The sequence below is a fragment of the Microcaecilia unicolor genome, chromosome 3 (assembly GCF_901765095.1).
Source record: "Microcaecilia unicolor chromosome 3, aMicUni1.1, whole genome shotgun sequence".
In the NCBI taxonomy this organism is placed as follows: Eukaryota; Metazoa; Chordata; class Amphibia; order Gymnophiona; family Siphonopidae; genus Microcaecilia; species Microcaecilia unicolor.
The window spans coordinates 296,227,681-296,252,417 of NC_044033.1; the positions used below are offsets into that span (position 1 = coordinate 296,227,681).

Genomic DNA, 24,737 nt, shown 5'->3' on the forward strand with positions numbered 1-24,737 from the left:
ACCCTGGTGGCCTAAGTGGGCTGCCAACCGAACCCCAAGCTTCTCTGGTGGCCTAGCGGAGACCTTCCACTCCCGCCTATCTTGTCGTTGGAGAGAGTAGCCCCGCCCAGTGCATCCCAGGATGCACTGGGCAGGGCACCTCCATTTTGAAAGCAGTGCAGGCAAGGAGGGAGTGTACAAGGTATGGGGGGAGGGCTCCACTAGGCCACCAGGGAAGCTCAGGGTTTGGATGGCAGCCCACTTGGGCCACCAGAGTTTAACTTTTTGGTTGTCTGGTGGGGGGGGGGGGAGGTTAGGGGGGCTGGAGGCCCACCGGACCTCCTGCCCACCGTGTGCTTGGGGTGGGGCACTAGCCACCAGAGCCTGGACTGCTTGTGGAGGGGAGGGTTGGGGGGCCTGCTTGCAAGCAAATGCATGCTGAGCAGGGTTCCCCGTTCCTCCCCAATGCTCCGCAAACCCTAACACCAGCTCTGAGCTGGTGTAGGATTTGCTACAGGAGCAGTGCCAATATTTGGCACACTGCCTGCTGAGCATTGTTTAGTATGCATTTGCATGCTCGTTGCATTCAGAGCTGTTGAGCTCACTGTTATACATGCTCGCCGCCTCTGATCATTGATTGGGAGCAAATGCGGGCGCTAGTATTGGCCTCTAGCACCTGCGTTTGCTTCTGATTGTCGGGGCCTGAAAACAAGCTGAGCTCAGGCACAAGCTGAGTTTACACTGAACATGCATCTTCCTGATATATGGCACCTTGCTGGTGCAGTTGAAATGAGACTGTTAATATGTGTTACAACTTGAAACCCCTCCACTGGAATAGTGGTGGGCCGAGCTCTATAGCCTAGACTGCTGAAAAGCACTGACTATGCCTGAAAATTTGATGATGGCCTTGTAGCTGAGTGCCTGTAGAAGCAGGACCGCTTGGCAAGCCTTATTAGGATCTAGTGTGACATTCAAATACAGTGTATGGGCCAAGATGGAGGAATTAATGGCAAAAATGGTATGAAGTTAGGTTCATAAAATGGAGTCTGCTTTTGTAAAGATGGCGTCCTGGTCATGAGATATGAGTACTAATCTCTGTATGTTAAGAAACTTGTTTACACTTCAGGAAATGACAGTTATGAAGAAATCGGTGAAAGGAGGGAGAAGGTGGGCATCCGATCTGCGGTTAAGCAAACTGTCAGAAAGTATGATTCACATATGAAAAAATTGAGTGCCCATTGAATTGAATGGCCAGCAGATTGTATTTAAGATCTGCAAATCTAGGCGGAGTTTGGAATTTTCCCCAACTCTACCCAGAGGGCAGAACTACGGTCGGTCCACCTGAGATTCTGACTGATGAGTGTGCCAGATTGAAGTTCCAATTGGTGAGAATAAAGATTATTTCTAACACTTACTTTCCTAGTCTGTGCCTAAATTTCTTGACTGCATATCTATCTCTCTGAACACCCCTACACAAATAGTGTTCACATAAGCAAGCAAGCTCCTACTCCTTAGTACATTATGTGGGAGAATAGATGCCCTAAGATACACCTAGACACCAGGAGTCAGAAAGCTGAGGTCCTGGTTAACAGACTTAAAATGAGCCTTCTGAAACCCACTCTTCATCTCCGTGGGCACGGGTCCCCCGGAGGTCTAGAGTGGGGTAATTAAAACAAGACCTTTGGGCAGGTTTATAGAAGAGAAGTTCTTGGGGAGGAGGGGGACGGGGAGGGAGGCAGAAGGATGCTACAGCAGGACTTGTATGGTCCATGATAAAGCACAGAGGGAGGAGAAGTGTGTAATCTGTGCCCAATGAGCTGAGAACTATTGTTGATCTGGTCTACGATTGGCTTAAAGGTTGTATTCTCACCGAGGCAGGGTGTTCTGCTGCTTTGGGCTGTTCAAGGACTTTGTAGAACCCTGCAGAAATGAGAAAGAGAAAAAACTGAAGAACACATCAAACTGTAATGGAGCGAAGAGCCTTTCTAGATTGTGAATGTGTGCTTGTAATCTCCCTGAACAATTAATTAATTAATTAGGCAAGAAAATGAAGGAATCAAGAATAAAATAAAACTCTCCTTTTTTTTGTGATGCCTGTTTTCTTCCCCTTCCTTCCTCCTCCAAGCTCTCCCTGGTAGGGAGAGGGAGTGTGGCCAGGCCAGTGCTTAGACTAATGGGCCAGAACTCAATAGATCAGAGCTCAATCCTGATTCTGACCTGGGGCATGTCACTCTGGAGGCAAATTTCTGTAGCCCACTTAGGTAGTAATCATTTCTTTTAATTACCTGCTGTTCAAAGCATGGTACAAACTACCCATGGACTGTGTACCTAATTTTCAAGTAGAAAGTAACAGGAGAGCTTCTGCCTGCTTTCTCTGTGGCTTAGCTGTACACTGGAAAATGCAAGTGTATTTCTGAAAATCAAACTCCTTCATGTTTCCACTAGATACTTTTGAGAAACTGTCCTTTTCATCACCCACTGCCTCAGTTGGGAAGTGGCTCATTGCACCTGTATGCCATTCCTTAAAATGCTTTTAACACTCTAAAAAAAAAAACAATCCCACTGTGAACTTCAAAATTTAAATAGTAACATAGTAGATGACGGCAGAAAAAGACCTGCATGGTCCATCCAGTCTGCCCAAGACAAACTCATATGTGTATACCTTACCTTGAATTTGTACCTGTCCTTTTCAGGGCACAGACCGTATAAGTCTGCCCAGCAGTATTTCCCGCCTCCCAACCACCAGTCCCGCCTCCCATCATCGGCTCTGGTACAGACCGTATAAGTCTGCCCTCCCCTATCCTAGCCTCCAAACCACCAACCCCTCTTCCCCTCACCTGCTTCGCCACCCAATTTCAGCTAAACTTCTGAGGATCCATTCCTTATGCACAGGATTCCTTTATGCATATCCCACGCATGTTTGAACTCCGTTACCGTTTTCATCTCAACCACCTCCCGCGGGAGGGCATTCCAAGCGTCCGCCACCCTCTCCGTGAAAAAATACTTCCTGACATCTTTCCTGAGTCTGCCCCCCCTTCAATCTCATTTCATGTCCTTTCGTTCTACCGCCTTCCCATCTCTGGAAAAGATTTGTTTGCGGATTAATACCTTTCAAATATTTGAACGTCTGTTCCTCCTTTCCTCCAGGGTATACATGTTTAGGTCAGCAAGTCTCTCTTCATACGTCTTGGAACGCAAATCCCATACCATCCTCGTAGCTTTTCTTTGCACCGCTTCCATTTTTTTTAACATCCTTCGCAAGATACGGCCTCCAAAACTGAACACAATACTCCAGGTGGGGCCTCACCAACGTCTTATACAGGGGCATTAAAACCTCCTTTCTTCTGCTGGTTACTCCTCTCTCTATACAGCCTAGCAATCTTCTTGCTACGGCCACCGCCTTGTCGCACTGTTTTGTCGCCTTAAGGCGGTGGCCGTAGCGAGAAGATTGCTAGGCTGTATAGAGAGAGGAGTAACCAGCAGAAGAAAGGAGGTTTTCATGCCCCTGTATAAGACATCCTGACAAACTAGATATAAAGCTGGAGTGTGTTGCATGCAGTCCAAGCAGCTGTGAAATACTTACACACCTCCTTTCATTTTCCCCCCTCTATACTCACCCTGACCTTTCCTCTGATTATCTCTATTTAACCTAAAACTAGCACCTCCTCCTACCTCCTTTACCCCTTCTCCTCATATTATTGCCTATCTACACATCTCCACTACTCTGCTAAGATTAGCCTGTTTTCTCTACACTTTACTTTGTAATCCTATTACTATGTAAGCCGCATTGAGCCTGCTATGAGTGGAAAAGTGTGAGGTACAACTGTAATAAATAAATATTTATATTTTTAAAAAAATATTTACACTTCACAGTAATAAAACCTCTGATCTCAATTACTTCTATCCTTGTGGGTAGGAAAAAACCTCAGAAGACCAGTTACAAAATTGTTTATGCTCCCCCATTTTTTTGATCATTGGCTCAAACAATTGCCCCATTTTTTCTTTACGTATACACACATATCAATGTCTGTCAGGGGCATGCAGCTCCAATATCCAAAAAAACTATTTTTATCCACTTTTAGGACAAATAAACACAACAAATCATCTGACCTCTTGTAGACCTCATAAAACTGGCTCTTCCTGGCAACCAGAATTATGACTTGCTGACTTTTGCCACTTTTTTTTTTTTAATTATCTGTGTTCTCTCTCCCTCCTGAAAACCCCTGGCTCCATACCAGCCATTGCTCCTGGCTTGTACTCATCTCATCCTTACAAGTGACCCATTTGTGCTCCTATACTCAAGGGCCCACCTGTCAGCTAGGCTAGTACTTCCTACCCGCTGAAGAAACTGTTACAGCGTAGGCTGCTGCTTATCATATGGTCCAGTGCCTGGCTGTCTCACAAGAGCTAAGGGCCATGAATGAAGATCTCCATCTGCTCTAAGTATTTCACAGCTGCTTGGACTGCATGCAACACACTCCAGCTTTATATCAAATCAGATTAGTTTTATATTTTTTTGTTTTTAAAATGAAAAATGGCAGTCCCTGAACACCAGCGGTGCCTTTCTATTGTAACAGAGGATAATCACACGATTTTTATTTATTTATTTATTTATTGCATTTGTATCCCACATTTTTCCCACCTCTTTGCGGGCTCAGTGTGGCTTACAATAAGATATGAATAATGGAAATACATTTGTTAACAACTTGGTTATGGGTTACATTGTACAAGTTATGTGAGACGATGTCAGATAGGTCAGCTTTTCTGTGGAATATTCCGGAATTCACATGTGCATGCCTGCAGGCTCCAAATAGCAAAGAACAGGTCAGTCAGTCCCAGGATGAGGAGTAATCTTGCTCCTTCCTAACTCATGCCCAGATGATCGAAAGCCCCGCACTGTTCCAAACAGCGCTCTAAAAATAATGCTGGAACAGCACAGGGCTTTACTGCCCCTATGATCAGAGATAATACCATGCAAATTAATGTACACTATCATGTCTGATCATAGGGTAAAGTATCAAAAGCCCAGACCTGTCAAACACATGGGCTGGAGGTCCATGGGACCACCAGACCCCAAACAGCATAGCCCTGGTGGCCTAGTGCCCCCACCAAAACTCACGCTGAACCAGCGACATGGGGGCTGGAGTTCTGGCAGACCTCCAGTCCCCGTGACCCAAGTTCGAGGGGGAACTGGAGATCAGGTGGATCTCCAGCCCCCCCTAACCCCCCCAGCATCCCCCCAAGAAAAGCCCTGGTGGCCCAGTGGGGCGCAAATTAAGCCCCCTCCCTGAACTGGTGCTCTAGTGGTCCTCTTCCCTGCCTCTACCTTTGTTGGAGGAGGGAGGTAGACTCCTTCCTCTTCCAGCAGTGCCATCTCGAAAATTATGGCACCCAGCCCTGCCCAGTGCATCCTGGGATGCGCTGGGCAGGCTTCACGCCATAAAAGGGAGTTTCTTATGTATCAGGGGGTTGGGGGGGCTGGACCTCCAGGCACTGTGTCGCTGGGTGGGGGGGAGTCAGGGTTCCTGCTCCTGCTGGGGGGGGGGGGGGGGGGGGCCTGCTAGCATGCAAATGCATGCTGGACAAGGTTCACTATTCTTCCCCAATGATCTGCAAACCCTAACGCCAGTTCTGAGTTGGTGAAGGGTTTGCCATGGACAGCACACCAATGTTTGGCTTGCTGCTCGCTAATCATTGGGGAGGAATACATTTAGCATGCATTTGAATGCTACTTGCGTTAAGAGCCCTGTTTTGCATGCATTTTCATTCTGCGAGGACGTTGTTTCATGTGCTCGGAGACTCTGATCATGGGGCGTTAGAAAACGCAGGCGCTAGTATGACGCTAATAGCCTCTAGCACCTTCATTTTCTCCTGATCATCGGCCCATCAGCACCCTGATAGGTTACAGATCCAAAAGCTACATATGACCTGGATCTAGGGTCACCCTGCCCATGCAGGGCATGTCATGGACTCTGGGTTACCACTTATTGCCAGTTCTTCAAGACACACTGATTCCTTCTTTGCCTTAGAATAAATGTGGTTGGTGTTTACATTTCGAGGGCTATAGAACTATGCGTGGCTCTTCTCAGTTTGGTCTGCTCTGGTAGCAGCTCACGGACTGGCAAGCATCTGCAATTGGATCACCAGAAAGCATCAAAGTGTGTTACAAAATTATAATCCATATGTGGTCACTGTAAATTACTGTACGTGCACAACAACTTCTGATGATGTACACAGTCCCTCCCCCTTTGGGAGTCTGGTTGGCTTCTCCTTATTCTTCAGCAGGCCCCAGTTTACAATTATGGGACCTAAGATTTCAGCCCAAGCTCCATTGAATACCTCGACCTCTCTTCCAGCAAAAGACTAGACTTTTGGTCTCCTGTACAGTGAGGATGGTCACAGCTAAGACTACTGAATTCTACTCTGAACCACCGATGACGCCGAATACTGGTTAAAGCATATGCTTATGGGTCAAGAAAACATCAAGGGCTTGATATTCAGTGGCTCCTACCCAGATAAATTCCGCTGATCGGGTCCATACGTGATTTTAAGAGGCATTATATGAATAATGCCACTGAATATCTGGTTAGGCCACCTCAGTGCTATCCAGGTACTACCAGGACGGTCCAGGGGCGGAGCTTGGGCAGAGTTGGAAATTACTTGGTTAGTGGTGATATTTAGTCCAGTAACCAGGTAACTGCCTGGATAAAGTTAGGAAAGAAAAAAAAAAAGGCTGCCCTAATTTTATCCGGTTACCTATCTGGCTACCAGTCTGAACATCGGCAGTACCTGGATAAGCAGCATCAATCAGTATCCAGATACAGGAGTTGAATATGTAGATATAAAAAAGACCCTAACAGTGTTTAACAAAACAACAACAACAAAAAAAAAACAACACCTGACCACTGCAGACTGGATATTGGGGGCAAAAATTTCCTTCTGACTCCAGGTTCTGCCACAGATTCTGTGTCTGACTTCGGAGTCCACCTATCTTGATTCAAGTCATCAACTCTTCATGTTGCTCTGCTCATGCCCCTTAAAACATCCTCTGCCTCAATCTAATTAAACCTGATTAGCTACTGCTTTTATCACAGTTGTATTTTCCTTAAATCTGTGTGTTTTAGGCATACCAGAGGGCCCCGATTCTGTGCCAGCAATGTTACTGCTTCCCCCTCTGACACCAGCAACAGCTGGATTCCTATCAAGCCCAGAGGTGCTTGTGTGCTCATTTCTGAAGTGCTCCGATTCCTGCCATGACCCCGAAGGGATTAAAGATGACACAAAATATGTAAACTATTTTGAAGTGACTTGCACGACATCTCCACAGCAGACTGGGAAAGAATTTCCTCTGCAGAACACTAACTCTAATATATGCAAAGAGGACAAAGGAGGATAAGGCGGCTGGGTAAACAGCAGCCTAGGATGGGGGAAAACCCCTTTCTCCCCACCTCCCCTCAGTTCCACAGCCCCAGTATAAACTCAATTAGTGAAGACACTCTGCTGTCCATCTCCACAGGAACCTCTTGCCGGGCCTATACCTGCTGTCACCACACAGAGAAAGAGGGTGATGATTCAGTACATTTACCTTGATTAGACTGTAAGCTCTGTGGGGTAGGGACTGTATCTTATGTGTCTGCACAGTGCTGCATAATCTAGGGGCGGGCTGTCGCTTGAAACAAATGTCATTTTCTGACAAGAGCACACACTTTAAGATTGTGCATTCTTCCCTGACAGAATGCACATGCATGTTAACTCACCTGTGTATCTATCAAGAAAAGAGCATGCACTGTGAGTACACTCTTAACAACATTTGTTTCTACAAGAATACCCCCTCCTCCCCCACACACAAACATAAATTGAAATTTTTCTAGGTGCCGATCCCTAGTGGTAGCACTATAAGAATGATAAGTAGTAATAATAGCGTTTGACATAGACTTACCAAGTGCTCAATGTGGCGTGCTGGGGCTGTCCTCCGCCTCTGGCATGTGGGAAAGAGAGAAAACAGACTTAAGAGAGGGACTGAGGGCAGCACAAACTGCAGAGCCAAACCTCTTCCTGAACAGCCAGGCTTGGGCAAGGGGCCAGACAGCCCAGGGGTCGCCAGCTGAAGCCTGGATTCCTGCTCTCACCACCCACCTCTATCTCAGAGCATGAGAGGGAGCGGGGTGACATGACATGCGGATCGGATCGGAGGAGGCGGATGAAGGGGAGGGAAGAAGAATTAGAAAGAGAGAAAACAGAGCAGAACTGAGAATGACAAAAAGGAGGAGGAGGAGAAGAAAGGAAGTTTAAAGAGATAAGTGGCAGCAGTTAACTCTAAGCCATGAAAGGCTCATCATAGCCCTGTCCTGGGCTCTTCTCTAAGCCTTCTGGGCTTCCTCAGTACAAACATTTGCAGGCAGCAGACCAAAACTAGGATTATTGTTCAGAATGCCATTCCCAGACCTGACCACGTGGAGCTGCTGATTTCCCTCCCGTCCTCACTGCCATGGCTGGCTATGGATCCTGTGCAGGGGTGTGTGGCAGTACTGCAGGATCAGTACTTCCAGTCTTAAAATATATTGCTTCACAGTCATGCAAAGGATGAGTATGGCATTAAGGGGAAAATTGCAGGTCACCCAAAGTTAGATGCTAAGATGCTGCTCACTAAGCATGAATTCCTTATTGACAATTACTTGCATAAATTGCCATTATAGAATACTAGCTAGGTGGGCATTTAGGTGCAACCACTTAATAAGCCATGTCAACAGATTGTGTAAATGTTCGTGACTAAATGTAACCGACAAGATTCCATAAGCTTAGTGCGTGAAGGTTTGGCATGCCCCTGACCTGCTTATGCCCCTCCCACATGCATGTCCCCATTTCAGTTAGACACTATAGATCTGAAGTACTAAGTTACTAAGAATAATGACTAAGTGCAATTTTAAGCGTAAGTGAAAATCAGTATCAATTAATTCCAATTATCAGCGATTTCTAGTTGCTAGTGCTACTTAGCTCCTAATTTACCAATTAAGTTGCCCACATAACTGCCAGTATCCTAATCGTTTACATGCACAATTTTAATATGAATGTAAGACAAGAGAATTAGGGGGTAAATGGCTTCAATTCTCTCTCAACCCTCCCCACTCAAATACCTGCAGATGCATGCTAAGGTCCCTCTGGGTGCTTGAAAACCAAGTTTACTGCCCAGTACTAGAAGAGAAGCTGCAGCAGAAATTCCCACATGATTGTGTTAGAGGGGCCCAGTGACATCATCTCCGACCTCCCGGAGATGCGCCTCCCCAGCCAATGCTATCTGCAACTTGATAGCGCAGTATGAGGAAAGGACCAAGGGAGGAGACATGGGTAGGAAGGGTAAGGGCGGGACTGGTAAGAGACAGCAGGTACAGAAAGTAGGGAAAATGGGAGTAAGAAGGAAATAGGTGACCCAAACTGGTTTTCAACATTCAATTTGATTTATTAACTTGATATACTGCTTTACGCCCTAAGGCACAAAGTGGTTCACATATCACAATAACATAAAATAACACAAACTCTTTACATCATCCTATGTAGTTAAAAGGGTGGAAGGGGGAGGAGTAAATTACTTATAACTGCTTCTAAATCAAAAAGCAAAATTATGCATCAATATCTACATTATCTCAAAAGATAATGAGAAAACCTTGGCTCCACCTGCCATAGGACTCAGCTAGCAGCAGGAAGCCCTGCGTGGTTGGGGAGAGAGGGAGGAAACATGAAGTACTGTCAAGCCATCTCCTCCACAGGAAGCACCTGCTCTACCGCTTCCTGACTAAGGATCACAGGGTTACAAGGACAACGCAGAGCCCACAACAGAACCAGATCACAGGACAGAGACCTGGCCAAGTCACATGCAGTTCTTGTGTGCTGGAGAGAGGGAGGCTCCCTCAAGCAGGCAACTGCAAGGCATTCAGTCTAGAGTTCCAGACACACAGACTCATCCAACAGGCTGCCATATCAAGTGACCCAGATAAGAGGGATGATACATAGTAACATAGTAACATAGTAGATGACGGCAGAAAAAGACCTGCATGGTCCATCCAGTCTGCCCAAGACAAACTCATATGTGTATACCTTAACTTGAATTTGTACCTGTCCTTTTCAGGGCACAGACCATATAAGTCTGCCCAGCAGTATTTCCCGCCTCCCAACCACCAGTCCCACCTCCCATCAGCGGCTCTGGTACAGACCGTATAAGTCTGCCCTCCCCTATCCTCGCCTCCCAACCACCACCCCCTCTCCCATCAGCGGCTCTGGTACAGACCGTATAAGTCTGCCCTCCCCTATCCTCGCCTCCCAACCACCACCCCCTCTTCCCCCCAACTGCTCCGCCACCCAATTTCAGCTAAGCTTCTGAAGATCCATTCCTTCTGCACAGGATTCCTCTATGCATATCCCACGCATGTTTGAACTCCGTTACCGTTTTCATCTCCACCACCTCCCGCGGGAGGGCATTCCAAGCGTCCACCACCCTCTCCGTGAAAAAATACTTCCTGACATCTTTCCTGAGTCTGCCCCCCTTCAATCTCATTTCATGTCCTCTCGTTCTACCGCCTTCCCATCTCCGGAAAAGATTCGTTTGCAGATTAATACCTTTCAAATATTTGAACGTCTGTATCATATCACCCCTGTTCCTCCTTTCCTCCAGGGTGTACATGTTCAGGTCAGCAAGCCTCTCTTCATACGTCTTAGAACGTAAATCCCATACCATCCTCGTAGCTTTTCTTTGCAGTGCTTCCATTTTTTTAACATCCTTTGCAAGATACGGCCTCCAAAACTGAACACAATACTCCAGGTGGGGCCTCACCAACATCTTATACAGGGGCATTAAAACCTCCTTTCTTCTGCTGGTCACTCCTCTCTCTATACAGCCTAGCAATCTTCTAGCTACTGCCACCGCCTTGTCGCACTGTTTCATCGCCTTCAGGTCCTCAGATACTATCACCCCAAGATCCCTCTCCCCGTCCGTGCCTATCAGACTCTCCCCGCCTAACACATACGTCTCCCTTGGATTTCTACTCCCCAAGTGCATCACTTTGCATTTCTTCGAATTGAATTTTAATTGCCAAACGTTAGACCATTCTTCTAGTTTCTTCAGATCTTTTTTCATGTTTTCCACACCCTCCGGGGTGTCCACTCTGTTGGAAATCTTGGTGTCATCCGCAAAAAGGCAAACCTTACCTTGTAACCCCTCAGCAATGTCTCTCACAAATATATTGAACAGAATTGGCCCCAGCACCGATCCCTGAGGCACTCCACCACTCACCTTTCCCTCCTCCGAGCAAACTCCATTCACCACCACCCTCTGGCGTCTGTCTGTCAACCAGTTCCTAATCCAGTTCACCACTTCGGGTCCTATCTTCAGGCTGTCTAGTTTATTTAAGAGCCTCCTTTGGGGAACCGTGTCGAAAGCCTTGCTGAAATCTAAGTAGATGACGTCCATAGCACGTCCTTGATTTAATTCTCCTGTCACCCAGTCAAAGAATTCAATGAGATTCGTTTGGCACGATTTCCCTTTGGTGAAACCATGTTGTCTCGGATCTTGCAACTTATTGGCTTCCAGGAAATTCACTATCCTTTCCTTCAGCATGGCTTCCATTACTTTTCCAATAACCGAAGTGAGGCTTACCGGCCTGTAGTTTCCAGCTTCTTCCCTATCCCCACTTTTGTGAAGAGGGACCACCTCCGCCGTTCTCCAATCCCTCGGAACCTCTCCCGTCTCCAAGGATTTATTAAACAAGTCTTTAAGAGGACCCGCCAGAACCTCTCTGAGCTCCCTCAGTATTCTGGGGTGGATCCCGTCCGGCCCCATGTCTTTGTCCACCTTCAGCTTTCCAACATCAGAGGCAGGACAGTTCTCCTCAAACAAGATGTGTTGAGATTCTGTGATGAATAATTTACCACCTCACCACAGATCAACACACCATTCTTGGTTTTGCCCCATTACATGCCTGCATTGATAGTTTTGATTTTTCTTAGGTATTAATTAGAAATAAAACAAATCAAAGAAAATAAGATGATACCTTTGTTATTGGACTAACTTAATATATTCTTTTAAATTAGCTTTTGAAAGCAATACCTTCTTCAGATCAGAAATAAGCAGATGAGGACATATATCTGCTTCCTGAACCATTACGTCAAGCTCCATCCCTGGCCGCCTTCAAATCCGGGCTAAAGGCCTACCTGTTTGATGCTGCTTTTAATTCCTAACCTGACACCTGCTCGTAACCTTTATCTTGTCTTCCTCTCTTCAATAGTCCCTTTTCCCTATGTGTCCTATCTGTCTGTCCTACCCTTATCCCTTATTTGTCCTGTCTGTCTGTCCTGATTTAGATTGTAAGCTCTTTTGAGCAGGGACTGTCTTTTCTTCATGTTCAACTGTGAAGCGCTGCGTACGACTGGTAGTTCTATAGAAATTATTTGTAGTAGTAGTAGTAGTAATATATCAGAATATATATGTGAAAAATAAAAGCATTCCAATGATAGTCTCCTGTGAAAAGGTAAGAGTGGGTGGAGGGGGTGGGGGGAAGAGAAATGGGGCGAGATGGATGGGTGATAAGCAGTATAATTTTGTGGTTTATAATGTGATAGGAAACCCAGATCCCACCTGGTGGATTTCAAAATATGTAATCAATTTTAACTTCAAAGGTTTTACGTTCCTGGGTGGTTTTGAAGTTTCCTTTTAGTATTCTTATTATAAAGTCATTAATGCAGTGCTCTAGTTTGGCAAAATGTTGCCCCTACAGGTTTTCTTAGGGAATCCAATGAGAACATCTGAATTTAACAACAACAATAATAATAATAATCATAGCCACGCAGCCTTTGGAGAGCCATCGCTTATCCCAGGAAATGAGCTATGAGCTTTTTGGGATCTGTTGGGTACTTCCACCCCACACAGGCCACTGTTGGAGACAGGATGCTGGGCTTGATCTGGATTCAGCATGGCTTTTCTTATGTTATTGGCTATAATCCCATTAGGCAATGGGGCAAAAATTGGACTGGATCTCCCTGAGTTTACCGCTCCATCCATAATGTACTATTTCAGGCATTAATTCTATATTTTTTAACTTATGAAGCAATTGAACAATTAACCAATAACTATTTAATTAATTAAACTTCACTAAACAAATTCTTTATATTTGGAAAATACATAAATAAAATTCAGTTTCTCTCTTTTTTTTTGTTAACAGGTTAGTGTGTCTTTTGAGTACAATTTTCAGTTAATTTTACAGAAGGTGATTAGACAATTCCAGATTATCATAGATGGGCTGAGCAAAACGTGAGTTTGTCCCACTGCATGCATGGAAATGTAGTCCTACTTTTCTAAGGTAAATCAGAACTACAAATCTATACATGCAATGGGACAAAACCAGGACTGGATCAGCTTGTTTTGAGTTGCCCTCCGTGAAATTGACAACACTACTACAAAGAAACAGCTTGACAAAGGAAGAAGCACACACTGCACAGATAACACTGAAAAGGGACCGATTTCCCAAAAGAGCTTGTTAAGTATAACAGGTTCTAGGCTGTTGACAGAATTCCGTTACTACAATGTACTACCTTCTCCTGAGCAGGGCAGGCCATGGTAACTAGTTAAATGAATGTGGCAGTAGTACAATCATTTGGACCAAACAGTTCTATTTTTTTTTCAGCCTGCCAATCCTTCTGGCTTCCAGCTTAATGAGAATCGGCCTCTACTAGGCCGTGATGTCAAGAACTTTCATTCGCAACTGCCTGGAGGGAGGGGTTTTTTGGGTCTTTTTTTTTTTTTAATACTCATCCTCAGGGGCCACAAAACATAGTTCACTCCAGAGCCTAATTCTGGCCACTAGATGTCACTGCTGTGCAATGACTGGGCCTCCCTTCACCCCAGGGGCTGTGAACTATGTCCCTGCAGCAACCCCCCCCCCCCCCCCCCCCCCCATTCAGGGAGCAGAAGCCACATGACATGGGAATTAAAGCCTAATCCTCTATATTACAGAATGAAGGACTACCACTGGACCAAATTCTTACCCTTTAGTATAACCATTTTTTTAAAACCTGTCCCCATGTCTGCTCCCCTTTCCTGGGTGCAGAAAACTGGAATTCTACATGAAGTTAGCCCTCACTGACGGTCAGCATGAGCAAGTTCCTTTTTAACAGAAACTAATAGCGAGGGGCACAGCACACAGTCCCCCAAATTCTGTACAGGTCGCCCAAACTTATACATACAATTTTGGGTGTGGATCTCAGATACATGCATAAACTAATTGGCTAAATTAGTGATAATTGGCCTAAAGCATTAATTAGCACTAATTACCGGTTACACACATAGCTGCTCTGCACTTGTATTCTATAACCTGCGAGCCTAATTCATCTCACGTGTAACTCCCAAGGGGCATGGCCAAGGGAGGGACATGGGTGGGTCTTGGCATTCCCAGGATCTAGTCACAGAGTTATAAAATACTTCAATTTTCACGCCTGACAGTAGTTAGTCGTGAGTTTACACCTGCCTTTGGCAGGCATAAATGCTCTCACTTAAAAGTTAGGCACAGAACTGTCTTCTTTATAGAATTTACGCTTAGCAAGCATTATCCCAGCGCCTAACTTGGAGCACCATTTACTGAATTTACCCTAGTGTATACAGTTTTAGCCATCAAGGACATCCATGATACAAATAAACTGCACATGGACACTTTTCATAGGTCGCCAGGCAGTTGGGTTTGCCTTCAGTCCCTGTGAGACCCTGATGAAAGCTAAGGGGTCAGGCTAGCTGGAGGCTCATAAAGATAGAGGATTCATGTTTGGAATATTTTTATTCCATACGCAAGCAGTTGAAGTGCTGTGAGTTAGGCTTCCTTATATTTTATTTTGTAAGTATCCAGTTTTTTGCAGTGCATGCGTCCCTAAATCTTTCTAATACATAAGCTCCACACCTCTTTACTGAGGTGCTGAGTTTTGCTTTTTTTTTTTTTTTTTTTCCACTCTTTTGGGAGAAGAGTAGAAGCCCAGTCCCCCTATAAACGAAGGCAGATTACAGAGAATGCTTCATCCTAGGCATCCTTATACCCACATCCTGGCACAGCTGGATGGAGTACTGCAAAGATAGTTGGCATGCAGTGATAATTCAGTCAATACCAGTGTGTCATTTACACTGGTGTGAGTGATACAGGGCAGTTCCACTACACAGCACTCCTTCCCTGATTACTGTTACACAGACAAGCCACACAAAACATGGTGGTACAGGAGGGCACACGGCTCCTGCAGCGTACACCAGCATCCCACATATGAAAGATCTTGGGAAAACAAAGTGACAAATAGCTGCTCCTGCTGGAATTTTCAAAACTTCCACAAAAGGCATAATAAACAGATCAGTTTCTTCTTCTTTTTTTTTTCAATAAATTCCTATAGTCAGTCACACATGATTGATTGTGAAAAATTTGATAAAAATATAATAAAAGATCAAGAACTCCAAATGAATCGGGCCACTTCCCAGGAGCCTTCTTTGAGGATTCACATCTGGTATTTCAGTCACGGGATCTGCAATCTGAGATCTGACCTCCATGAAAACCAAATGCAAATCACATCTGTATCTGCAAAACATCTGCCTTGATAAAGTTGGAGGAATCTTTTGTTGTGCCAGACCCTTTTAAAAACCTCTTTTCTCCTTTCTTTCCCTGTGCTCAGCTGAAGCAATTCGAACTGAAACAAACTCCAAGCATGCCGTTATGACGTCCACAAGCATTGCTAAAGTTGTCATTGGTTATCAGCTTGTGATGCATTCATTTGTGCCCAAAAGGACTGCATCAAGTGCTGACCAATCACAACATGCAATAATTCTTCAACTGCTTTCAAACAGGTTTTCAAAAGATTCAGTTTGGCACTTACCAGTTCAGCTGGGGGTGGTGGATGACAGGCAGATGATACCTGGGGAAAAAAAGGTCAAAGGATCAGAAAAACCATGAGGACTGTCTGCAGGCAACTGTGAGAAACCAGGGCACTGAAGTAAAGAACTCCTCAAGCAGAGTAGATATAAGACACTGGCACATGACCTCCTGAAGCTCTCTCCGTGCCAAGGGAGAAAAGGGCCACTGCTCCTAGCACCATGACTGGTGCAATTACACAACAGAGTCCAGGAGGAAGGCTACACCCAGACTGCCCCCCCTGCTCCCTGCTAGCAGGAGGGGGGTTCTCCAAACCCAGGCACAGTGAGCTCCCTGTTACAGTAGAGCTCTTACCTTAAAAAAAGGAGAAAAGGCAGGGGCGTGTGTTTTTTTTTGCTTTGGTGGGCCTTCATGTTACACAGAGCCCTAATTCATGGTACAGCAACACACTACAGTCAGGCCTGGAAGAAGGGCTAGGCTCTCTCTCTCTATATATAAAAATAGAAACAGATGACTTGTCCACCCTTCTCTCTCAGGCAGGGCCCAGCATGAGACAGAAAGTCTTTTCATAGTTCCCCCCCCCCCTAGGGTTACCATATGGCTCCAGAAAAAGGAGGACGGATTGAGCCACCCTACCCCCCCCCCCCCCCAACTTTCTCTGTCCCTCCTAGGACTGCTCTCAGTTCCCTGAGTTTCAGGTTTTGAAGACTCCCAGTTCCTTCTCCATCCCATGCTGTTCTGCGTTTTGGCGTTTGAGTAGACATGACCCAGATGCCACTACTTATATGCTCACAGTCAACTGTCATTATCCAAAGTATTGGGAACAAATGGGTGGCAGGGGGAGGGGGGAAGGCAGATAGGACAAAATAGTGACTAGTAACCAAACCCTTCATTTCTTGCTACTTTTGGAAAAGAAAATGTTTCACAGAAAAACAAGGACCCATGCAAGAAAAAGTTTGGGAAAAAGTGCAGTGCCAGGAAACAACTACATGTCTGTAGTAGTTGATCCACAGCCATACTCGTTTTGACTGCCAGAGCTATCAGCACCTCTTCATTCTGACAAGACAGGTGAATTTCTACCTGGTGACAGCGCTACACATCTGTCACAGCAACCTCCCCGCTGACACCACACATATACTACTACTTCTTAACATTTCTAAAGCGCTACTAGGGTTACGCAGCGCTGTACAATTTCACAAAGAGAGACAGTCCCTGCTCAAAGAGCTTACAATCTAATAGTCATATAATAGTCATATAACAGTCATGCACCGCTGACCCATGATGCACCCAAGCCCTTCCAGCAAAGTAGTGCTCTAGTGATCAATTTCACTTCCCACTCTCATGGAATGTGGGATCTGTATTTCCTTTCTGAATGCAAGGATGATAGCCTAGTTATATTATGCCCACAGAGCTCATTGTATTTACAGCCGATAGCTTACATTGAAGTGCTCCTTAATGTTAGTACTGTTTTTAATTACCATCTTTAGAAGCTCACAACTACACTTATGTGACATATTCATTGGATTATATGACTCCTGACACAGGCATCTTTGCCGAAACGTGTCAAGCCTTATCCTTTAAGCCACTACCATTTGTAGCTGAGTTATTATATTGTGTATCATCCCTTGTTGGAACTATTAAAGGATATTTTATATATAAGGTTCTTTTTCATTGTCATTCGTTTTGTTTCTTCCACACTACTGTTTGTCATGCACCCAAAGCTGCCAGTTGTCACTTGTGCAAAGGGAAACTATTTCTATTCTAAGGAAAAATGAATCTTTCCACTTTGTCCTTCCTAAAAGTAATTTTATGGCTGAGCACTCTTTTCTCTCTTGGATCTCCATCTTGAGAGTTTTCAAAACATTAACCTGCACATGCAAAGGACATAACAATATCGTGTCTCCTGCCCCTTGGGAGAGGAGTGGAGGAGTGGCCTAATGGTCAGTGTAGTGGGTTTTGAACCTGGGGAACTTGGTTTGATTCCTGCTGCTGCCTGATAGTCAGTAGTGGGTTAAGATCCTGGGGAACCGGGTTCAATTCACTCTGCAGCTCCGTGTGACCCTGGGAAAGTCACTGAACCCTCCGTTGCCCCAGGTACAACAGTAGGACAATGTACTAATTAGACTGTGAGCCCACTAGGGACAGACCCAATACCTGTAAAATTAAAACTGTAATCTGCTTGGGTCTAAGCGGTATATAAATAATGAATGAAGGAGGCCCTAGTGAAAGCGTCATCTGCAGATTCCAGCAAAATCAATGTTAATATCATCAGCAAAATCCGTCCCTTCATCTCTGAGCACTCTACCAGAACCCTTAGCCACACTCTTATCACCTCTTGTCTTGATTGTTATAACCTGCTTCTCACCGGCCTCCCTCTTAGCCATCTCTCTCCTCTTCAATCAGTCCAAAACTCTGCTGCGTGATTCATTTTCCACCAAAGTCGCTATGCTCACATTAGCCCCCTCCTTAAGTCACTTCACTGGCTCCCTATCCATTTCTGCATTCAATTCAAACTTCTCTTATTGACCTGTAAGTGCATTCACTCTGCCACTCCCCAGTACCTCTCCACTCTTGTCTCTCCCTACACCCCCCCTCGGGTACTCGGTTCTGTTGATAAATCTCTCTTATCTGTCCTCTTCTCCTCTACTGCTAATTCCAGACTCCGCTCCTTTTATCTTGCTGCACCTCACGCCTGGAATAGACTTCCCGAGCCTGTACGTCTAGCCCCCTCTTTGGCTGTTTCCAAGTTCAAATTTAAAGCCCACCTCTTTACCACTGCTTTTGACTCCTAACCACTGCTCGCTTGCCCTATCCTTTTATTCTCACCTCTTTATTCCCTTACCCTTAATTGTTCTGTCTGTCTGTCTGCCTGTCTTATCTAGATTGTAAGCTCTTTGAGCAGGGACTGTCTTTTTTGTGTATGGTGTACAGCGCTGCGTATGCCTTGTAGCATTATAGAAATGATAAGTAGTAGTAGTGTGACCACTGTTTCACCTGAAAAGAATTCAACGTGGTGTACACAAAAGGAGAAATCCATCTAAAAGTTACAATGAAAATAGATCAGTAAAAGTATAAAACACAAAGGAAAATAAAACAAATAAAACAATCAACCTCATCAATCAAGGTCAGCAACATAGTGGTTATGATCATTAAAAAAAAAAAAAACAGATCTTTAATTATTTCCTGAATTTCAGGTAGTTTTGTCCAATCCTTATATGAAAAAAAGGCACTCTGTTAATTGAAAATATATGAACCATTTTCAAAAAGCAAACTTTTAGAAAAGTGGGAGGACAGAGAGTCAATTGGTCATGCAAACGCGATGAAAATCCAAATAATGTCACAGAAACTGTATTTACCAGAAACTCAGAAATAATCTGAAATAACAGACAAGCTGTTTTAAATAAAATACGATCACTTACAGGAAGTCAATGCAATTTTGCTGTGTAACCAGAAATACTGGTGAACTTGTTAAGTTTGAAAATTAATCTAACTGCGGCATTTTTAATAAGTTGAAGCTTTCTTAAATATTTAGAAAGCAAACATAAATAAAGAGTATTACAATAGTCCAAATGTGGCAGTATCATTATTTGGACCAAACGTGCAAAATGCACCTTGATTGAAAAACAATCTTACTAGCCACACTCATCTTAATTTAAAGATTGTTTTCCACCACAATTGACTAATTTGGGGACCATAAGTCAGAGATGAACAAGAATAATTCCTAATATTCTGGACTCAGACTCAACTGGTAAAACTTTGTCACTAAACAAAACTATTGAAGAAGGTTCTACAACACCCGGATTTTTAAACCAGAGAACCTTCGTCTTATTTGGGTTAACCGGACACTATCAACAGCTCAAGAAATGTCGACAGCTTTTGGTCGTTGGGGTTTTGCGTGAGCCATTTCTCTGTGCATTGGAATTGCTAATGAGTTAATTTTAATACTTAAGAGCTCATTAACATGGGACTTTCAATCACTGCTTTCATGCACAGTAAAAGCAGTGGCCAAAAGCCTCTGTGCATTGCACGCAGAAAAACGTTTCATTTAGACTGGCTAAAGCCAGTCTAAATGAAACGTTGCAAACCTGGTTTGCTTTGAGCATGGGGCCCTCAGACTTGGTCACTCTCTCCGTTCATAGGAAAAGGATTTTATTGCCCCCTGAGTGCTGTCTATACAATTATGCAAATATTGGAGGATGCAAGGTAGACGCAATCAGATGATGAACTGTGCTACCATGTTTGGCTGTAAACCACCACAGGCACATGTGCAAATTATCAGTTAAACGTTATGCACCACGACAACATGGGTGTATGAAATGCAGATAAAAATGCCTGCCTGAATGATCAGTGCCCTACATAGCTACTCACAGAACAAAGTGGGCACTGTCCGAACTGAGGCTGCCACTTGCAAAACAGGTCCACTGCCCCTATTTCAACAATGCAGCTGAAAACTGTGAGAGGGGAGGAAGTATCACCCCCCCCCCCCACCCCACAGCCCACACCCTGCTCCAAAGAACTGCTAAACATAAGCAGCTCTGTTTACCCTTCCTCTCTCTTTGCCTATTCACTGTGCATATACTTCATCTGTTGCCTTCCATTCCAGGTTTTTGCAGCTGAGCTATTTTAGTGCACCTCATTCTGTCCTGCCTCACCAATCCTGCTTTTCCAATACTGGAGATCGATACACCCTGAACACATGCATGAAACAGTGTGCATGTTACTAAAAAAGAACAAAGGTGCACTGACCACCAGGCTCGGGCTAGGAGACAAAAGGTGGTATTAAACTCATTCAAGTGTCAGCTGGAAAAGTAGCATAGCACAATAGGACTAGATCCTTCACTACACAGTGATCACACCAACAGGAAGATGCATCTCCGAGCAGAACTTGGGGCTTTCTCTTCTCATTACAAAGGGCATGATACTTTGGATATTGCTCCTTGTCATCTCTATTCTACATGAAGTGGATTTTGCTACATCTTTTTTGTGTGGAGAATGTCCCAAGTCACACCAAGCTGACATCTGCTCTAAATTCAAAGCATTCCCAATCGGAGTGTGCTGGGGCTTAGATGGAATGTTTGCATGGCAACGCTTCAGAATCAGCAGCAGAGCCCGATTAGCTTCTCTGGTATTTAGAGTTCACTCTCTTTCAGATGAACTCTGCTGGTATTCTGTTGGAATCTGATGATTTCCCAGGAGCCTTATCAGCATTCTGCAAAAATCGCAAGATGACCTAGGGCATGCTTGCTTCGCTTCCATTTTATATAAGATTGAATTAGGGAAGAACTGGCAATGGACACACAGGGCAGTTCCTCTGCCAGCATTTCACTCTATCAGGGTCCATAACCACTCTCTCGGGTCACCTCTGTTCTTCCTAATGTAAAATGTCAAAGTCCACAAAAAGAGTAGCGACAATATTATTGTCGGAGTACCTCAAGGATCACCACTCTCACCGATCCTCTTCAACTTAATGATGACCCCACTAGCCAAGTCCTTAGCCAACCAAGGCCTTAACCCTTTCATCTATGCCAACGATGTCACAATATACATTCCTTACAAACACGATCTGACAGAAATCACCAACGAAATCTAAGTTTGAACATCATGAACTCATGGGCAAATGCATTTCAATTAACACGGAAAAAACACACTGTCTCATCCTCTCATCCCAATACAATGTGAACAAACCCACAAATATAAACACCCTAGACTACACCCTCCCTATCTCAGATAGCCTGAAAATCCTCGGCGTTACAATCGACTGAAATCTCACACTAGAGAGCCAAGTGAAATCTACAACAAAGAAAATGTTCCACTCAATGTGGAAACTCAAACGCAGGGCCAGTCCAACCCGGTAAGCGAGGTAAGCATGGCAGGAGGGTGCCGACCTCTGGAGGGCATCGCCGTGCCATGTTTACCCTCGCCGCTTACCTCAGCTCCCAGAGCCCGACAGCAACCCTGCCTTTGGTTTCCTGCTCCGGTACCCACGCTGCCCTGGGGATTTAAATCTTATATTTAAATTTACCTCCGACGTTGCAGCAGCTGCGCAGCGTCAGTGAAAGCGCTGCTGCCCGATGTCTCTAGCTTTCCCTTCGCTCATTCGTTCCCTCTCAGTGTCCCGCCCTCGAAAGGAAATGACGTCAGAAGAAGGCGGGACACTGAGGGAACGAACGAGCGAAGGGAAGGCAGGGAGACGTCGGCAGTAGCGCTTTCACTGACGCTTCGCAGCTGCTGTGATGTTGGAGGTAAATTTAAGCACAAGATTTAAACCAAAGAAGAGGGCGGGCAGGTGGACATGGAAGCAGGAGGGCTGGGGAGAGAGGAGCAATTGCTGGACATGGAGGGGTGGGGAGGGGAGGGAGGAGAATTGCTGGATATGAATGGATGGAAGGGGGCAGGGGAGAGAGGAGAAATTGCTGGACATGGAGGGGAGGGGAGGAAGAAGAATTGCTGGATATGGATGGATGGAGGAGGGAAGGGGAGAGAGGAGCATCGATGGACAAGGATGGACATGGATGGGAGGGCAGGGCCCAGGGAGAGAGGAGAAATTGCTGGACATGGAGGGGAGGGCAGGGGACAGAGAGGAGAATTGTTGGATATGGATGGATGGAGGGGAGCAGCCAGGGAGAGGAGAATTGCTGGATATGGATGGAGAGATGGATGGAGGGCAGGGGAGTTGCTGGACATGGGTGGATGGAGGGGAGGGCAGGGAGAGAATTGTTGGACATGGATGGAGGGAAGGGAAGGGAAGACAGGAAGGTGATGCACATGGATGGAGGGGAGACAGAAGAAATTCTGGACATGGATGGAGGGGAGGGAAGACAGAGGAAGGAGATGCACATGGATGGAGGGGAAGGGAGAGAGAAGAAATGCTGGACATGGATGGAGGGGAGGGAAGAGAGAGGATGGAGGGGAGGGAAGAGAGAGGAAGGAGGTGAGATGAGGGAAAAGGAAGAGAGGAGAAAAACTGCACATGGATGGAGAAAATAGGCAGAAGCTAGATCCACTGGACAGTCAAGTCTGCGGAGGGCCCAGCTTTTACTTACAGATATAGAGCAAGAAATGAGTAGTAAGGAAGAAAGTAAAGAAATAAATGGAAAGGAAGCCCTGGAAACGGAGTTAAGAGGACAGATAGCAGCAGAATCAGATACTGGGCCAGCATGATCAGAAAAACAAAGTCACCAGACAACAAAGGTAGAAAAAAATAATTTTATTTTCATTTTAGTGTTTGGAATATGTCCACTTTGAGAATTTACATCTGCTACATCTGCTATCTTATTTTGCAATGTATAGCAATGTGCTTCTTTCTGTTTTTCTGTTATTGTGCTGCATGCAGAGTCTAACTTCTTAGGATTTCAGGTTAATTTTTGAAGAATTTGAAGAGGGGCTATCTCTGTTCTGCATGTGTGACTGCAAGGCCAAGTGTCTGAATAGGGATCTGTTTGTTAGATTCAGAGATTTTGCTAACACATTGTTTTTCAGAGTTAGCAAGACTGTCTGTTCTCATAATTCATGGTCTGTATGCTAATTTGGTTTGTGTCATTTTGAGTATAATGGAGCTGTAATAGCTTACAGAAATTATTTATAATGAAAACAAAAAAAACACGTTATTTTTCTTCTATACTGGTGTAATATTTTCAATGATGCCATGGCTAGTAAAAGGGGTGTGACTACTGTAGTGGTGGAGCCATAGAGGCTCATTTTCAAAGCACTTAGCCTCCCAAAGTTCCATAGAAACCTATGGAACTTAGCCTCCCAAAGTGCTTTGAAAATATGCCTCATAGTGATCCCGCCCCTGGATGGGTAGGGGCACTGACTAATAGGCTGCAGGAGGGCACCAGAAACCCTAGGACCGGCCCTGCTCAAACGTGTGAAACCATTCTTCCCGCGAGAAACATTTCGCAACCTGATACAATCAGTGGTATTAAGCCTGCAATGGCATTTATGCAGGATGCAAAGAACAACTCATAAAGAAACTACAGACTGCCCAAAACTCGGCAACCAGGCTTATATTTGGAAAAACGCGATTCGAAAGCGCCAAACCCCTCTGAGAAAAACTGCACTGGCTCCCAATCAAAGAACGTATTGCATTCAAAATCTGCACCATGGTCCACTAAATTATCTACGACGAAGCCCCGGGATATATGACAGATCTCATAGACCTACCAACCAGAAACACAATCGGATCAACAAGAACATACTTAAACTTCCACTACCCAAGCTGGAAAAAGGACAAATACAAATCATTTTATGCAACCAGCTTTTCCTACATAAGCACACAACTGTGGAATGCACTACCAAAAGCCGTGAAAACAACTTACGACCATCTGAACTTCAGGAAATCACTAAAAATCAACCTATTCAAAAAGGCATACCCTACTGACCCAACCTAAATGCCTGAACCCTGCTACACAAGGAAACTAAAGCTAGTAATGGACATAACACAACTCTTCCTCTCTACGATTCCCAAATGTGTCTGTAACACATGAACCTTATTCTACCATAATACCACTTTGTATTTGTTCTTTACTGGCTGGCGAACGCCTTATGGTACTATGTAACCCACATTGAGCCTGAAAATAGGTGGGAAAATGTGGGATACAAATGTAACAAATAAATAAATTATTCACCTCTGTGGAGTGAAGGCACGAACAGTGGCACAGAACTATAAGTTATTCTATCACTCATAACCAGAGCTGGCATTACAGGGGTGCAAATAGGTTATTGCCCTGAGCCCCTATGTCATAAGGGGTCAAGTTTAATTAAAGTTCAGGAGTGAAAGAGATGCACGGCTATGTGCAGAGACTCATCATGGGGCCTCAGTTGCATAGGTTAGCAGGAGCTAACAGGGCCATGGGTGAAAAACACAGTTGTTCAATG

General features: G+C 44.9%; 1 protein-coding gene across 3 annotated transcripts in view; it reads right to left on the minus strand.

Annotated features, from left to right (window-relative positions):
- TNS2 (tensin 2) overlaps positions 1-24,737 on the minus strand; it is a 336,420-nt gene that overhangs the window by 175,117 nt on the left and 136,566 nt on the right. For all 3 annotated transcript variants that reach the window (XM_030198195.1, XM_030198196.1, XM_030198194.1), the window contains exons 4-6: positions 15,865-15,903; positions 7,919-7,957; positions 1,850-1,899 (exon numbers count right to left, since the gene is read on the minus strand). In XM_030198195.1, coding sequence (XP_030054055.1) covers positions 1,850-1,899; positions 7,919-7,957; positions 15,865-15,903 — 128 coding nt within the window. The remainder of the gene's footprint in view (positions 1-1,849; positions 1,900-7,918; positions 7,958-15,864; positions 15,904-24,737) is intronic.